We start from the raw sequence: 17,788 nt of genomic DNA, 5'->3' as shown, positions 1-17,788 counted from the left end.
TTAGATAGGGCGTAACTTGCTCAACCTATTTTCTAGTGATGGCCAGTCGATTGTTTCCAATATCTTGCTGTTACAAACAGAAGTCACCCCCACATGTACAACCTTGCAGGAGTCAGGTTGTTATCTCTAAGATACTTACGCAAAATTGATACATAAGTGAAATTCCCATGAGCGAAACTGCCGAATAAAGAGTAAAAGTGTTATAACACGGTCCATCCTCATTATTTACAAGTGCCATCCTGGTGAGTTAATCTACTTGCTAACCCAAAGCAAGGGGATCCCTGGAACCCCAAAATCAATTGTCCCTGCACTGTCTCGGTCATTTGCAGACACGCACAGAGCGTTGCAGGGGTGGGGGGAAGGGGCGAGTGGAATTTGAGTCTCTCTGTGCCCATTCCTAGCCGAGATGGAAAAAGCGAATGCTCTGCCATCTGGTTGCGGCTCCCATACCACAAACAAGGACCCTTTTCCTGGCGTCATATTTAGGGCCGTGTTTTTCACATCTGTGTGCTTGTCGGTGGTGATGTCACTGTTTAAAAATGCCCCCGAGGCTAGTAGTGCTACAGGGCTGTCCAGGCTCCCAAGAGCAAGAAAGCTGGTTACACACGCAGGATGAACTTCTTTCGGATGGGACTCAGCGCTGTTGGCTGAGTTCATGGTCAACGAATCAGCAGTATACATTATGTACATTATGTACGGTGTGTTTAAACAGAAACACACAGGGGCGCCTGGGTGGCTTAGTCGGTTAAGCGTCCGGCTTTCGCTTAGGTCATGATCTCGCGGTTCGTCGGTTCGAGCCCCGCGTTGGGCTCTGTGCTGACTGCCAGCTCAGAGCCTGGAGCCTGTTTCAGTCTGTGTCTCCCTTTCTCTCTGACCCTCCCCTGCTCATGCTGTCTCTCTCTCTCTCTCCCCTAGAAATAAATAAAAAATATTAAAATAAAAAAATTAAAAAAAAATAAACAGAAACACACATAAAACAAAGTTATGTGTTGATTGGTGATGAAAATGTGACCCAAGGCTCACGGGGACCTAATCCTGTGCCCCCCCGCCCCCCAGGAGCGGAAGTTCAAGATTCCCTAGTTCAGTGATCATAGTAACTTTACAGAACAGAACTACCATGAATAACAAGAATCCATCGTACGGGGGTTTTGGGCTTTTTGATGTTTGCTTTTTGCTCTTTTACACCCTAGCTGTGCTTTACTGGAATATCACTTACGTACAACAAATTACACAGATCTGAAGGACACGCAGCCTGATGGATTTTGACAAACATTACCTGTGTAACCATTATCCAGATCCAGAAGATTCCCCTCCTAAGGGCTCCTGGGTGGCTCAGTCGGTTAAGTGTCCAACTTCAGCTCAGGTCAGGATCTCGTGATCTGTGAGTTCAAACCCTACATCAGGCCCTGTGCTGACAGCTCAGAGCCTGGAGCCTGCTTCAGATTGTTTCCTCTCTTTACCCCTCCCCCGCTCATGTCTCTCTCTCTCTTTCTCTCTCAAAAATAAACATTAACAAAAAAAAAAAAAGAAGATTCCCCTCCCTCTGTCCCTCTGCCTGCCCCCTTGAGGCAACCACACCTCTGATTTCTTCGCACTGGTTTCACTTGCTCTAGAATTTTACATAAGGGAGCTCACACAGGAGCCGGTAGCCTTCTGTGTCTGGCTTCCTTTGCCCACCATGATGCATTTGAAACTCATCTGTGTTGCTGCAAGAATTGGTAGCGTGTTCCCTTTTATTTTTTTCATTATTTATATATTTTTTGAATGTTTATTTACTTCTGAGAGAGAGAGAGTGCAGGTCCCAGTTTGGGGCTTCTGCGAATAAGGCTGCTGTGAAAATCTTTGCCAAAGTATTTTTGTACACATTATTTTTCACTTTGAGTGGAATGGCGGGGTCATAGACTAGGTCTGTGTTTCACTTAAGTTTACCCAGGCTTTTCATCTCCTTCTGGAGCAAGGTGTCTAATAGAAGGCCATTCCAGGGCTTTGGGGTAAGTCAGTATTGCCAGGCTACTGGGTTCTGATTCTTTTGACTTCCCCCCTCGGGTGGACAAAGTAGCTGCTGCGGCGCCGGCCATTGTCATGCTTCACACCAGTTTTTCAAGCAGGAGCAAGGAGCAGGGGCAAAAAGGTTTTTAATCTTTCCAGTGTAGAGCTCTTTTTAACCAACTGTAAAAATCTTTCCCGGGCCCACAATTTAACTGCAAAGGAAGCTGAGGGAGGAAGTTTCTGACCAGGGGCAAAGCCTACACTCCTTGTGACTCATCCTGTTGGGTGGGTACATTGTTGAATGAAACCAAATGCAGGTTATGTTGACCCAGAAGTCAGGCTGGGAGTAGCTTCGGATAATGGGCAACTTCTTGAGCCCTGTTGACCTTATCACTGGGTAGGAACGGGTAGTTTGTGCTCAGTCTGAGAGCGAAAGCCCCAGAAGGCAAACTCCGAGACGGAAGCCCCTAGAGCGGCGGTTCTCGAAGCCTGGTCCCTGGGCCGGCAGTATCCACCTCACCTGGGACTTTATTGGAAATGCACATTCCCAGGCCCCACCCCAGACCTTCTGACTGTGAAATCCAGCCCTTCCTCTAAAAGCCCTTCGGGTGATTGTGCTGTGGTCCACGTTCAAGTTGGGGAACAGCGGTGGAATCACGTGCTGTTCTCTTTGCTCCCCTCGGTCCTGCCCTTGAAGCCCGATGCTGCGGGAGGCCGTGTCCGGAGAACATAATTACTCCTTCTGTTTCTCGCTCCCACCCCTCTGCCACTTTCACTCCTTCTTGGAGTTTCCTCTGTGTTTTATAACCCAGCGTTAAGAAAAAGTGTGAAATCTTTCGAGGTAAGTGATTTTCATGTCAAGCCTGCAGCTTTACAGCTGTGTTTAGAACGGCGGTGAGCGGCAGAACGCGGGGGCCGGAATACTACACATTGGAGCGTGTCACTGCCTGTATAATGGGCTTTTAGGAACTAGACACCAGTCGCTTTATGATCAATCCAGGCTTTATAGGGCACGCTTTTATGTTGTTCAACTAATTCCATGACTTTAGAACGCTGAAGGTCGCTGAAAATAAAGATGGTGTCGATTTTCACTGCTCTTCAAGTTGCTTTTCTCTCTCTCTTCCCCAAAGGGGTGGAAGTGGGCAAGGAACCAACATTTTTTCCCTGGTCTCCTTTTTTGGCTTTGAAATAGACACAGCATGCCAGTGGGGCCGAGCTAGCGCTTACTGGGCCTTCCAGTGGAATTGAAGGAGTTGCCTCCTGTAAGAGGGCACAGGCACAGTCCCCTAGTCTCCTTTGTGTGAATTAGAAGGGAGTCCTTTCTCCAGATGGATGTTGCCCTTCTCTGGGTCTCACTGGCATGAGCAGAGCCTCGGCTGGATTTGAGGCCCCACCTTCCCGCATGCTTTCCATTTCTTTGTGCAGTGAACAACCTGCACAACCGTACATGGTGGGTTGTGTATATACATTGTATACCCAGTGTGGATCACACGCATCTATCTTGTGAATGTACGTGCTATATTAGTTTTCCTGTGGCTGTGCTGATAAATCCCGCAAACCTGGTGGCTTGAAGTAACAGAAATGTATTCCCTCACAGTTCTGGAGGCCACAAGTCCAAAGTCATGGTGTTGGCAGGGCCACCAGGGCGCTCGGAGTCGTGCCTTCTGAAAGCTCTAGGGAAGAATACTTGTTTTGCATTTCCAGCCCCTATGTCTTACCTTTTGTCTGTTAGAAGATCTCTGGTCATTGGATTTAGGGCTCACCCAGGTAATGTAGGAGGATCTCATCTCGAGATCCTTAACTACATTTGGGGGAGCCACCGTCCAGGGCGCTACAGATGGCCTTGGAAAAAATTGTAAGAGGGCAGCTTCTCGACGTTGCAGTACGTCAGGTCTGCTGTGGGGATCCGTCACTCCGTTTGCCTGTGAGACCCAAGCGTGCGGGAAATGAACTTGAGTTTTCTACACTTCAGGACGGCATCAGGGGGAAGGGGGCCTGAGCGGGTTACTGGAGGGAGGTGGGGAGCTGTGAGCACATTTCATGGAGCCTACTCTCTGGGGTTGGGATGGGGGCGGGGGGCAGGCAGTTAGCCTGGCTGGGCCCATCATGTCATTCCCGTGGGCTTGGGAGCCCGTGGGCCTGGGTTCAAATCCCGGCTCTGCCATTCTGCTGACCTTGTGACCTTGGGCAAGCTACCTAACCTTTCTGTCTGCCTCAGTTTCCTCCGCTGTGAAATGGGTACGAGCATAGTAGCGCCTACTACAAAGGATCGTTGATTTCCAAACACTGGTCTAAGAGAGGCCCCTAAGCAGGGGTGAGCCTTGGGCTTGGGCAGGTCAGGCTCGTGGCCGGTGAGGAAGGGAGTTGGCACAGAGGAGCAAGAGGCCAGGGACCCTGGCCAGTAGGAGCCAGGCTTTATATTGTCATTTGTGTGTAGTTCGATCGATGTTTTTACCGGTGGGCTCGAGCCGTTATTGCCTCCTCCTGTATGTCAGCGCCATGGCTCAGTCGGTGAAGCATCTGACTCTCGGTTTTGGCTCTCGGTTTTAGGGGTTTGAGCCCCGCGTCAGGCTCTGCGCTGACAGCGCGGAGCCTGCTTGGGATTCTCTCTCTCCCCCTCTCCCTCTGCCCCTCTCCCACTCATACTGTCTCTCTCTCAAACATAAACTTTAATTTTAAAAAAAGGAGGAGGTGCTGAATGACACCTGCGAATGAGTGAACGAATGGACACAACAATGCGGTAAAGCCTTGGATGGCCAGTTAACTCAACCGCGAGTGTTTCGCAAGACAAGCAAAGATTTCTAATAAACTTCAACTCGATAAACAAGCGGCGTCTTGCAATACAAGTGGTGCGTGCCATCCAGTGTCACTTGGTTGCAACTGAGCCAATGGTTCTTGAAATTCACTTTGAGACACAAGTGCTTTGGATGACAAGCATGTTTCCGGAATGAATTATGCTCGCAAACCAAGGTTTTACTGTGTTTAAAATGTGTAACAGGCAGTAGAATATTAGCATGGATCAGGTGGTGCCCGGCATGGTGGGGAAGGGGGTCGTGGGGGCTCCCTGTTGGCCTGGGTGTTACTCTGTAGCTGTTGGGTCCGGGGTCCAGAGGGCGGTTTCAGGAGGTCCTGAGCAGCCAGTGCTAGGGGCTCAGGCAGCATATATATTTGCCGATCACTAAGGAGGTGTTTGAGTATTTTCACGAGGGGTGCAGCCCGGTTGTGAGCAAGCAGATGTTAACCCAGGCTGGTTGGATGTTTAGGTGAAAAGAAATGGTGAGGGCTACATGTGGGCGGGGACAGTGGTCGGGCAGAGGAGGAGGTGGAATGGGTAAGACCTGGGTGGAGTCAGAGGTGTGAGGTCAAGGTTGGTCCCCAGTCTCTAGTGAGGGCTGCATCTGTTAGCTGCTGCTACTTAACAGCCAACCCCAAAGTTAGAGGCTGTTCTGGTTACTGTTGCCATTTAACACCTTATCCACAAAGTAGCAGCTTAGAGGAACAGTCATGGTGTGCAATTGAGACAGAATTTGATACAGCCGGTCTCCCCTCCCTAACGTCTGGGGTTTGGCGGAGAAGATTGGAGGCCTGTTCCCACCAGCGCTTGGCACCTGGCTGGGGTAACTTTGATGCTAGGACTTCCATTTGTTGTTTTTATAAAGTTTATTTATTTATTGTTGAGAGAGGGAGAGTGAGCATGCAGGAGGGGCAGAGAGAGAGGGAGACAGAATCTCAAGCAGGCTCTGCGCTGTCAGCGCAGAGCCTGACACAGGGCTGGTACTGCCGAACTGTGTGATCGTGACCGGAGCCGAAGTCGAGAGTTGGTCGCTTAACCAACTGAGCCCCCCAGGCACACTGATGATAAGACTTCTGAGCAGCGCTTCCCCACAGCATGGCGTCCTCAGCGTAGCCAGACTTCCATTAAGGTGGCTTAAATAAAAACAACAACAAAAACAAAACAAAGCCATATTCCCAGTGGTAGGGATTTGGACTGGGCACAGCCAGGTACGTCTAGTCTTGCCTCTGTGTCTGTGGTCACGTGTAGGTGACCTAGGTGGCGGTGCATCTACGGCCTGACCAGGTGTGAGCTGGGACAGTGCAGGAGACGGGCATGTGACTCTTATCCGCATGGTGGGCTAGCCCAGGCTTCTTCCGCTGGCAGCTGGGCAGAGAGTGGAAGTGTGCCTGGGCTCAGAAAGACACACCACCACTTCTGTTATATTTTTTTTTAATTTTTTTTTTAATGTTTTATTTATTTCTAGGAGAGAGAGAGAGAGACAGCGTGAGCAGGGGAGGGTCAGAGAGAGAGGGAGCCACAGACTGAAACAGGCTCCAGGCTCTGAGCTGGCAGTCAGCACAGAGCCCGACGCGGGGCTCGAACCCACGAACCGCGAGATCATGACCTAAGCGAAAGTTGGACGCTTAACCGACTAAGCCACCCAGGCGCCCCAAACTTCTGTTATATTTTGTTGGCCAGTGCAAGTCAAAAGGCCAGTCCAAGTTCAAGCTGTGGGGTGACAGAGCCCTTTTCTTGCTAGGAGGAGCTGCAAAACATATGGGACCGGGGAGAATAATTTCTGGCCACTTTTGCAATCAACCACAGCAACCCTTTTTTTCAGATCCCCTTTATGCCAGGCCCCTTCCCATTGTGCTGAGCCATCTCAATCAGTGATGCACAGAGTACAGCCCTTGATCCAGGGAAGGCCGAGAGAGTCCTTGAAACGGATTGCAAAGATATCTAGAAATGCAAGCGAGACGATGAGGTTGTGTTTAGCTGCAGATAATGGGAAACATAATGGCAGCAGGAGCTGTAAGGATCATGGAGTCTGGAAGCAGGTGGTCCAGGAGGAGCTGTTAAGAACCCAGTCTTTTGCTGTCCTCCCAACAGCTGTCCTCCGCAGGTGGGCTTACCTGCCTTGGGTGTGTTGCCTCATTGCTGCAAAATGGCTGCAACAGCTCCAGGCAACTCAACTGTCTTCCAAGCCGGAAGTGGGGAGCAAAAAGATTTTTCTCCCTAGAGGAGCTCTGTCTTTATATTCTGGAGGAAGAACTCTCGCCCAAAGAGCCCACAGGCTTCCCCCAAAAGCCTCATTGAGCAGAACCCATCTGTACGCTTTGGCTTTTCCTGTTTGTGGGACTGTGGCTACCCTAGCTACAAAGAAGCCTAGGATAGTGAATAGGACAGAGGATAAGAGTGCTACTGGTTCAGTCTCAATTTATTTTAATGTTTCTTTCATTCTTTTGAGAGAGAGAGAGAGAAAGGGGTTGAAAGAGGAGGGGCAGAGAGAGAGGGAGAGAGAATCCCAAGCAGGTTCGGCGCTGTCAGCACAGAGCCTGATGCGCAGCTCGATCCCACGAACCATGAGATCATGACCAGAGCCGAAATCAAGACTCGGACACTCAACCAACGGAGCCCCCCAGGCGCCCCTAAGTCCAATTACTTTAAAGCTGTTTTGACCACAACCTGCTGTAGGAAGTAATGTCCACATACAGACAGACTTCATTGAACACAGCCTCACACACGGATATCTAACGCTTTCCCACGCCTGACGCCTATTTAAGTATTTCCTAGTCTGTTCCATCCCATCTTACTCTACAACCATTCAAAAAAAAAAAAAAAAAATCTCCTGGTCACAACCTGCTAATTTGATTTCACAACCCTCTGAGGCGTGACCCATCATTTGAAAAAGACTGACTCAAAACAGTCTTTGTTTACATCTTGGAGCTGGAAAGTGTTACTCTGAGCGGGATCCGGGCTTCTGTGAGTACGGCGGCGGCTGGGGACGAAGCGGTGTCTGGAAGACGCCCTTGCCCTCCTGGCTTTGCCGAATCGCCTCTCCCTGCGGCCAAGGGTATGGTTCCGTAGAGTTTCACTTCCGTTCTCTGTCAATATCCCAGGTGGGGCGGGGCCTGGAGGGGCGGGGCCTGGAGGGGCGGGGCCTGGGGGCGGGGCCACCGGGGGAACCGAGAAGGCGCCTGTTTCCCGAGCCCAGGGGAGGCTTTGAATTGCGGGTCCCGCCGGCCAGCCTGGCCTGTGCAGAGCCCCTGATGACGGCGCGGAGCCCGGTTCGCGTCCCCCAGCAGGAGGCACTCGCGGTGCTCTGGAAGGACGCTTCGACCCCTCTGCGTCACGGCTCTTCTCTTGCGCTGCCTGTGGTTTTTGCAGCCCTGGCTTTTCCTACTCTTTGTAGCTCGGCGGTGACTGAGAGTGAGGACTCCGGAATCGCGGGGTCTGAGGGCGAATTTTGGCCCCAGAGTCGTGGAGGGGGGGGGCACGCGTCCCGACCCTGTTGAGTCCCGGTGTCCTGAGCCGGTGAAAACTCGAGCCAGCCTTTGCTTCCTGCCTTCCTGGTGACCCGGAGGGTTCCGTGGGTATGCCGTTGGCACGAGACCTGATCCCGGGGAAGCAGTGGGCAGCGTGGGCTCATCCAGGTGCATCAGGCAGCCTCGGCCGGGTTTGGGGGGGTAACAAGTGAGCCCCACGTCTCCAGGACTTTTGGTGGCAAAGTCTCATCCCGTACCGGTGCATCAGCCTTTCGTGGGTTGGCTGTGGCTCCGTCCGTGTGTCCCCTTTGTCATGGGACTCTGGAGGAGCCGTGTGATAGCTCTTTTTTGGGAAGGGGGCGGGGAACGCAAGTGGGGAGGAGTACAGAGGATCTGAAGCAGGCTCTGCGGTTGACAGGGTGTCAACACAGAGCCCGACAGGGCCTGAACTCACAAACCGTGAAATCATGACCTGAACTGAAGTTGGACGCTTAACAGACTGAGCCACCCAGGCGCCCCAGAGCATACCTCTTAGAGCTTCTCTCTGAAGGGACACAGTGTATCCATTCCCATGTGGACAGCATTTGTTGGCAACTTTGCACACTAATGGTGGCCTCCAGTTGCTTTTTTAAAAGCTTTTGAGTGTGTTTTTGTTGGGGGGGAGACGTGTGCCCAAGGTCAAGGATTGGGTGTGCTTTTGTTCCTTAGGGTGCCCTGTACTGAGGGCATCCCCATGCTGGACACATACGAGTGCTTTTTAAGTACCCTTTTAACCAGGCTGCTCTGAACGACCGAATGGGTTTGTCTAACTTGCTCTGCACCTTCCTTTATTCGTTCCCGGAATATTTTATCAAGCTCTGTCCTGTGCAAACACACACATCCCACAGGGAATGAAACATGACGAACAGTTGGACAGACACATGATATTTGGTATTAAAGGATTTTCTTTTAGGTAAACATTTTTCGTTGTGGAAAATGTCAAATGTGCACCGGGTAGGGAGAACGGCAAAAGGTGGACACATACACCCTTATACCAATTGGATCGATTTCCAGCTTCCACCACTGTCACAGACCAGCCCCGTTCAGTAGAGAGCTTGCTGCCATGATGGAAATGTTCTCAATCTTTGCTGCCCTTCACAGGACTGTTGTGCACTTGAAAAGTGGCAAGCGTGATGGAAAATAAACGTTAGGGGCTCCTGGGTGGCTCAGTGAGTTAAGTGTCCAACTCTTGATTTAGGCTCAGGTCGTGATCTTGGGGTCGTGGGATCGAGTCCCACATTGGGCTCCATGCCGAGCATGGAGCCTGCTTGGGATTCTCTCTCTCCCTCTGCCCCTCTCCCCACTTGTGCAGTCTCTCCCTCTCTCTAAAAAAAATTTTTTTAAGAATAAATGTCATTTAACTTTTTAGTGTAAATTAAAAAAAATCTTTGATACGGGCGCCTGAGTGGTTTAGTTGACTGAGTGTCTGACTCTTGGTTTCAGCTCAGCTCATGATGTCAGGGTTGAGAGATCAAGCCCTGTGTTGGTCTCCGTGCTGAGTGTGGAGCCTGCTTAAGGTTCTGTCTCTTTCTAGGGGGCCTATGTGACTCAGTCAGTTGAGCATCTGACTTCGGCTCAGGTTATGATCTCATGGTTCGTGGTCTCGAGTCCCACATCGGGCTCTGTACTGACAGCTCAGAGCCTGGAGCCTGCTTCCGGATTCTGTGTCTCCCTCTCTCTCTGCCCCTTCCCTACTCACTCTGTGTCTCATCTCTTGAAAATTTAAAAAAAAAAAAAAAAAAGATTTTTTTCTCTTTCTCTGCCCTTCTTCCCCACTCTCTCTCTGTCTAAAATAAAGTTAAAATTTAAAAAAAAAAGATTTTCAAAAATCTTTGATAGTCCTCATTGTCCTTTTTTTTTTTTTTTAAGTTTATTTATTCTGAGAGAGAGAGCAGAAGAAGAGCAGAAAGAGAAGAGAGAGAATCCCAAGCGGGCTCCGTGCTGTCAGCTCAGAGCCCCACGTGAGGCTCATGAGATCATGACCTGAGCGAAAATCAAGAGTCAGACATTCAGTGGACTAAGCCACCAGGTGCCCCAATTGTCTGGGTTCTTTTTAATTTTCTTTTTCTTTTTTTTTTTATCATGGTAAAATACACGTAACAAAATTTTCTACCTTACCCATTTTTTATTTTTATGTATTTATTTTAATGTTTACTTATTTTTGAGACAGAGCATGAGCAGGGGAGGGGCGGGGGGGGACACAGAATCCAAAGCAGGCCCCAGGCTCCGAGCTGTCAGCACAGAACCTGACGCGGGGCTCAAACTCAAGAACTGCGAGATCATGACCTGAGCTGAAGTCGGACTCTTCACCGACTGAGCCACTCAGGTGCCTCAGTTGCCTTTTTTTTTTCTTCTTAATTTTCTTTTCTTTATCATGGTAAAATAGAAACAACATAAAATTTACTACCTTCCCGCATTTTAAAAATCTATTAAGTAGTTTCTACACCCAACATGGGGCTTGAACTCACTACCCTGAGATCACGAATCGCATGATCTTCTGACTGAGCCAGCCCCCTGCCCCCCCTTAGCCATTCTTAAGGGTGCAGTTCTGCGCACACTTGGTACATTCACGCCCTTATGCAAACGTCACCACCATCCATCGCGACAGGTCTTCATCTCGCAGAACTGAAGTGCTGCCTCTGATAAGCACGAACTCCCCGGCCCCCAGCAGCCGCCGTTCGGCACCCCAGCTCTGCACTGGCTACAGGTGGCATCATGCGGTACGGGCCTTTCTGTCACTGGCTCATTCCACTTCGCCTGAGGTCCCCAATGGTCATCCGTGTCAAAGCCTGCATCAGAATTCCCTTCCTGAACGACAGTCCGTCGTAAGCATATGCCCCTTCTTGCTTCTCCATCCACTTGACACTGAGTTGCTTCTGCTCTGGTGAATCACGTGGCTCTAACATGGGTGTCCAGGGGCGCCAGACGGCTCAGTCGGTTACGTGTCCCACTTCAGCTCCAGTCACCATCTCGCGGTTCATGGGATCGGTGATTTTCATCGCGATGTCAGGGACCCCATTTGGAGAGTCCTGATCAGGAAACTCCGGGCTCCCAGCCCGAGGTTTACAGAGCCTGGACCACACCCGAAGCTCTGGCAGGGTGGAGGGAGAGACCCACAGGGAAGCCGGGTGTTGCTGGGCCTTGTGACAGATGCTTTCTAGATCTTTCTTCCAGGGCCGGCTGCAACCATTCCTCTCTCTCTTCCACGCCACTCTATCACTTGTTCTTGTTCGAATCTGAACTATTCCAAGCATTCATGAGATGGTAACAAAGCCTCTCTGGCACCAGCTTCGGCTTCGTCGTCGTTAGCTTGACATTTTTGCCATAGTTGCTTCAGGTTTTGAAAGAAAACCAGGCCAGTGAGAGGAACCTCCGCAGGATCGGTGGTTAGGAGCAGGGTCTCGGAGCTAGCCTGCTTAGCTCACATCCCAGCCTGGCCCCTTAGCAGTTCAGGGCTCTTGGGTGTATTGCTCACTGCTCTGAGCCTCAGTTTCCCCCTCTGTGGAATGGGGCTAATAAAAGTGCCCACCCCAGGGGCACCTGGGGGGCTTGGTTGGTTAAAGCATCCGATTTTGGCTCAGGTCGTGATCTCACAGTGTGTGGGTTTGAGCCCCGCGTCGGGCTCTGTGCTGACGGCTCAGATCCTGGAGTCGGCTTCAGATTCTCTGTCTCCCTCTCTGTCCCTTCCCTGCTCTCCCTGTGTCTGTCTCTGTCTCAAAAATAAATAAACATTAAAAAAAAATAAAAAACAAAAGTGCCTGCATCATGAGGTGCCTGGGTGGCTCAGGGGGTTAAGCATGTGACTCTTTTTTTCTTTAAAATTTTTTAATGTTTTATTTTTTTTTGAGAGAGAGAGAGAGAGAAAGTGTGAGCAGGGGAGGGTCAGAGAGAGAGGGAGGTACAGATTCTGAAGAAGGTTCCAGGCTCTGAGTTGTCAGCACAGAGCCCAACTTGGGGCTTGAACCTGCGAACTGTGAGATCATGACCTGAGCTGAATTCGGACGCTTAACTGACTGAGCCACCCAGGCGCCCCAAGCATCTGACTCTTGATCTTGGCTTAGGTCATGGTCTCACGGTTTATGGGATCAAGCTCTGCGTTGGGCTGTGTGCTGGTGATGCAGAATCTGCTTGGGATTCTCTCTCTCTGCCCCTCTCCTGCTTATTCTCTGCCCCGCCCCCAAATACATAAACCTTTAAAAAAAAAAAAAAAGGTGCCTGAGTCAGGGATTTGGGAAAAATGAAATGGGGAAGGGGGGCACCTGGGTGGCTCAGCTAAGTGTCCAACTTCAGCTCAGGTCACGATCTCACAGTTTGTAGGTTCAAGCCCCATGTTGGGCTCTGTGTCGACAACTTGGAGTCTGGAAACTGCTTCAGATTCTGTGTCTCCACTCCCCCCCACCCCCCGCCAAAAAAATAAATGAAAACATTTAAAAGAAAAAGAAAGGAAAGGTGAAATGGGTTCCTCTGGGCAGAGCACTTCAACCCAGTGGCAGACAGACACCCTCCTGGTCAATCGGGGATACGTGAAACATCTGAGTGGCCCAAAGCACGTGTTCCCGCTGAGGTTGAACGAGGCAGCGCTTTGCCTTCTCATTGTTGGCAGTTTTGCTGTTAAAAACAATCTCCCCGTGTAGTCCCCAAGTGCCACCCAGGGTCCCCAAGTGCAGGCAGGCTGTGATGTGCGCTCCGGAGGAAATATGTGCATTAGACGGGCTTCCTTCCAGCACGAGTTACACCGCTGTCGGCCATGAGTTCGGTGTAAACGAATCCACAGCTTATGTTAAGTTGGGCGGCTTGAAACCGAAGTACCATTAAACTAAGGTGGTGTCGTGATGGGCTGATGAAAATGTGAGCAGGGGGCTTGGAGGACGCGGGCCATACCCACAACTGGACACTTGTGGCTGCCATGCGGAATATAAGCGCCTCAGATAACAAAAATCGGCTGTTTTATTAGGTCGAAGCGTTGATAAATTATAGCGTCAGTTCCAGCTTGTAGCGCGGCGGCTCCGTATGGCCGGCGCCACACTCTGCGCCCGTCCCCTATACGATAACGCGCACTGTTGTGTCTCGTGCTGTTAAACTTGTGTTTGATCCTTTCCTTCCTCGCCACACCTCTTTCCGTCACTGGCTTTCTCACTCACAGCCTCCCTCTCCTTCTCTCTCCACAGCTGGCCCCCGAAAGGACACTCCTCAAGTCCCCAGCTGGGGGCCCCGCGTAGACCTGGAGTGGACACCCCCTCCTTCCCTTCATGATTCGTTTGTAGCGCAGGTAACCGGCCGAGGGTCCCAGTCCGTGCCTCGAGGGGCGCATGTCCCCGATTCCCCCTCCCTGGGCCCACCTTGACCCCTGGACGAGGAAGGAACATTCCTTCTTGGCAGAGCCTGGCTTCGCCCCTCCCTCTCCGGCCTTGGACCCTCCCCCACCGCCCCTGCCCCAGGTCATTTGGACCATCCCCCTGCCTCCATGCCAGCCGAAGGTGGGACCATCTCCCCACTTTCCCCTTTTCTCTGGATGCTTTGCAGATCCTGCCTTTCTGTCCCCTGGCTGGGCCCTCCCCACCTCCCCACCCCTGCCCCGGGCTGGTTGGGAAGGGCGGGGCTCATAGGCCCAGAAGAAGGAAGCCGTTGGTGGGGCTGGGGTGTGGAGCTGGAGAGAACATGTTGTCACCACTGCCAAATGCCAGGAGCACCGGGGAAGGACCTCCCTTCCCCGGCGGTCCCCACGGCCAGCTCCGGAACGCAGAGTCCGTGGCGTGTGTCGGGAATCTGTTTCTGCCAGCTTCGTGGGCCCTGCTCCAGGCCGGGGTTGGTAGCCCAGGGCCCATGAAGTGCAGACGTGTGTTTCCCGTGGACCTTGGGAGGGTTTCTTGCCTTTGTCAGAGTCTCTGGGGCATTGTTTTCACAGGCGACCCTGAACCAAACGTGAGGAGCCCCTTGCCAGGGCTCTTTACATCCCACAGTATTTGGGGGCTGATGGGAGCTGGGGTGGTGGTTGGGGTGGCCGTCGCAGAATGCTGTCAGAGGTGAGGGGCTTTAACCAGCTGGGGGCGCACGTGAGGTTGTGTGTGTGTGTGTGTGTGTGTGTGTGTGTGTGTGTGTGTGTGTTTGGGGGGAGGGGAACCCACGACAGTCACCACATCCTCAGTGAGGTTCAGGACGGTTCCCATGGAGGGCAGATCCCTGCCCCACCCTGTTCTCCAGGGCTGGACTCTGGCTCCAGGGCCTGGCTCTGCCCCCTGCTGGCTGGGAGATGGATGACGGTCTCTGCGTCCCCATTTTCTCCTGCCAGGTGGGGATGGCAGGACCCCCCTCTTGGGAGTCACGTGTGCGTGAAGCCCTTGGCACAGGCCCGCACGCGATCAGGGCTCACTTAGCCTTGCTTGATGTCATCCTCGTGGGCATCAGATGCCGGGGCAGAGGTCGGGGAGGAGGAAAAGGCAGCTGTCTCTGGTGGCAGGGGGAGGGCTCCTGGAAGATGCTCCCCGCCCCCACCCACACCTGTAGCCTCAAGAGAACAGACACCTGGCCTTCCAGAGACCTTGGGCCCAGGGAGCCTTCCCTGAAGGGAGGGTCCTGGTGTGCTGCCATGGTGTCTGACCTTGTCTCCCCTGCCCCCTGTTCAGTGGCGATGGATGATGAGGACGGGAGGTGCTTACTGGACGTGATTTGGTGAGTAACAGGCTCCCTCTGCCCTGCCCACCCCGCCCCTGTGTCCCCTCCCTTCACCTCCTCAGTGTCTCTCCCCTTCTGTCTTTCAGTGACCCTCAGGCCCTCAATGACTTCTTACATGGATCCGAGAAGGTGAGCGCCGGGGCAGGGAGGGGCCTCCCTGGGGCAGGGGGCTGAGAGACCTGTCCCCTGGGGTCTGTGCACCTGTGCCTCGTGCCTTCTGGGAGCTGGGCCCCGGGGTCACGGCAGGAGCAGAGAAGACGAATCCCCGCCCTCACGGGGGGACTGGAGTGGACAAGAGTCACAGGTCATGCAGGGTCCGGAACAAAGCAGGAAGTAGAAGCCGTGAGGGGTCACATCCGTTCTCTGGGGCTGTGTTTATCCCAACGCTTAGTGACTTGAAGTTTGTTAGCGCTCTCACAGTTCCTGAGGGTCAGGACTTGGGCTGCAGCTTAGCGGGGTGCGTCTGGCGTGGGGGCAAGGGATCTCTCCTGAGGTGGCCGTCAGAATGTCAGCTGGGGCCGCTGTCATCTGAAGGCTTGTCCGGGGCTGGCGGAAATGCTTCCACAATGACTCGTTTCTGTGGCTGGAGGGCTCGACTCCTGACTCCTCGGCACATGGTAGCCGGCTTCCCCCGGAGGGAGTGACCTGAGGGACGGAGCCAGGAGGAAGCTCAGGGTCTCTTAGGATCTCCCCTCCGAAGTCACACACTGTCACTGTCGTCACACTGTGTTCATTAGAAGCAAGTTACTAAGGCTTTTAATCGCAGGGAGGGGGATGGAGCGCCACTTCTTGGGAGGAGGAGCGTCAGATAATTGTGGCGCGGCGGCAAACGCAGTGGGAGGGCAAACGCAGTGGGAGGGCTGTGGCCAGGGCCGTGGGCGGGCGCAGGGGGCGGGGGGCGCCAGGCACTGGCTTTGGGGTCTGTCTGGAAGGCAGAGCCGCCTAGACCCACTGGTAGAGTAGATGTTGAGGAGGAGGGTGTCCGAATGCCTCCTGGATTTGAGTGGGTTGTGACTCCTGAGGTTAGGAGTTGAGGGGGTGGATTCCATGAGGGCAGGGGGCCCCGTTGGCTGTGCCGGGTACCCAGGGCCCTGGAGAGACCTCCAGGGGGAGAGAAACCAGGGAAGCTCAGCTGTGGACACACATTCCATGGGCCCTTCTGTGGACATCAAGCGCTAGAGCGGCCCCTTGGGATCAGACAGGTCCCTGTCCTCCCAGAGACAGCCTGGGCATGGGTGCCAGGTGCCCAGACGGTGGGGGATGGTGGGGCACGCCGGGCTTTGGACTGTGTAGAGAAAGGAGTGACTTAGTCAGGAGGGACGGTGGCTGTTGGGAGGAGGTGGCCAATGTGACGGTCCTGAAGGATGTGCTAGAGAAGAAGGGCGGGGCTCAGCTTGGGCATAGGATGGAGGCAGGAGTCTAGAGGTCAAGGCTGGCATGTCGGGAGAGCCTTGTACTCAGTGCTGGGGACGCCTTGGGTTTTAAACACGCCACCAAGCTCCTTTCTCTGGGACCTATTTTCCAGAGGCGGAGCTTCCCATGATGCTTAACCCCCACGTGCCATCTTTGTCCTTTGGTCCAGTGTGACTTTAAATTGGTTTTTGTTCTAGAGCAGGGCCAGCCCGCTGCCCATCTGACCTTTGACCTTGGGTGGGGCGGGTCTTGTTGCAGCTGGATGGCGATGACCTCCTGGATAACCCCGGGGAGGCCCAAAGTGCCTTCTATGAAGGTCCTGGGGTAAGTGGCTCAGGTGTTCGTGGGGGGTAGGATCTCAGCCATAGCCCAGGCTGCCCCTGGTGGTGGCTGGCGGGAGGGAAGGGGGTCTCGTGCATGCCCTGAAGCACTTTGCCTGGAGGAGGGCAAGGGGTGAGGCAGCATGGGGCAGAGGTGAGGCCAGGCCAGGTAGGATGACCCTGGCTCTGCCCACGGGCTCCTCGGGAAGAAGGTGAGGGTCCTGGGTCCCTGGCTTTGGGGCCTCATGGGTCACTTGGGACAGAGCAGTTCTGGGGAGCTGAGGCAGATCCCAGCTCTGGGGTTCCCCGGGGGACATTTCTGAGAAGCTGGGGGCCTGGGGGCCCATCCCTGCTTCACTGTGGTTGGGTGTGACCCGGGGGAAGGAGATTGACCGATGCAGACCTTACTCTTTCTGGAAAATGGAGGCAGGGGTGATAGGCGAAGCCCAGAGTAGGGAATGCAGTGGACATTAATTAAGCACCTACTGTGTGCCTGATGGTGCCAGCTGATCTCCTCTTCTCCCTCTTCTGCTGCTTCTCCCTTCCTCCTCCCCCCAAGCCCCCTCTCCTCATCCCTCCCCCTCCTGTCTCTTTCCTCTTCCCTCTTGTCATAACTGCCACTTACTGTATGCCGCCAAGCCCTTCCCAGTCATTGTTACTTAGTGCTCACAACAGCTGTGATAATACGTTCTGAATAATTTATCTGTCATAGCATAAATGATTAACCTAGAACCCAACAAATAAATATCATGCTCATGTGATTACTTTATAGACCCAGGAACAGCAATGAGCCTGGATTCTTACTTTGCGATCATTATTCACATTGCCATCCTTTTTAAGTTTATCTTGTTTGTTTATTTATTTATTGAGAGAGAGTAGGGGAGGGACAGAGAGAGAGGGAGAGAGAGAATCCCAAGGAGGCTCTGTGCTGTCAGCGCAGAGCCTGACATGGGGCTCGATCCCACGAACCATGAGCTCATGACCTGAGCCGAAATCAAGCGTCAGGCGCTCAACTGACTAAGCTACCCAGGTGCCCCTACCATCCTTTTTTTTAATGCCCACGTGGCCCCTGGTCAGGCTTCAAGCCTTCTGTC

The 17,788-nt window shown here is 52.9% G+C and overlaps 1 protein-coding gene across 2 annotated transcripts in view; it reads left to right on the top strand.

Moving 5' to 3' along the window:
- Positions 1–17,788, top strand: part of BICRA (BRD4 interacting chromatin remodeling complex associated protein) — an 81,816-nt gene that overhangs the window by 42,871 nt on the left and 21,157 nt on the right. Inside the window, exons 1-5 of one of the 2 annotated variants that reach the window (XM_039245879.1) lie at positions 7,434–7,838; positions 13,458–13,558; positions 14,913–14,958; positions 15,048–15,090; positions 16,633–16,698. In XM_039245879.1, the coding sequence (XP_039101810.1) occupies positions 14,918–14,958; positions 15,048–15,090; positions 16,633–16,698 (150 nt within the window). In that variant the 5' untranslated portion in view covers positions 7,434–7,838; positions 13,458–13,558; positions 14,913–14,917. Of the gene's footprint in view, positions 1–7,433; positions 7,839–13,457; positions 13,559–14,912; positions 14,959–15,047; positions 15,091–16,632; positions 16,699–17,788 lie in introns of those variants that run through there. The other variant, XM_039245869.1, reaches the window with a different exon arrangement.

Source organism: Hyaena hyaena, unplaced genomic scaffold, assembly GCF_003009895.1.
Source record: "Hyaena hyaena isolate Hyena2069 unplaced genomic scaffold, ASM300989v1 scaffold_9, whole genome shotgun sequence".
NCBI classification, from domain to species: domain Eukaryota; kingdom Metazoa; phylum Chordata; class Mammalia; order Carnivora; family Hyaenidae; genus Hyaena; species Hyaena hyaena.
This window is presented reverse-complemented; position numbering and strand designations above follow the sequence as displayed.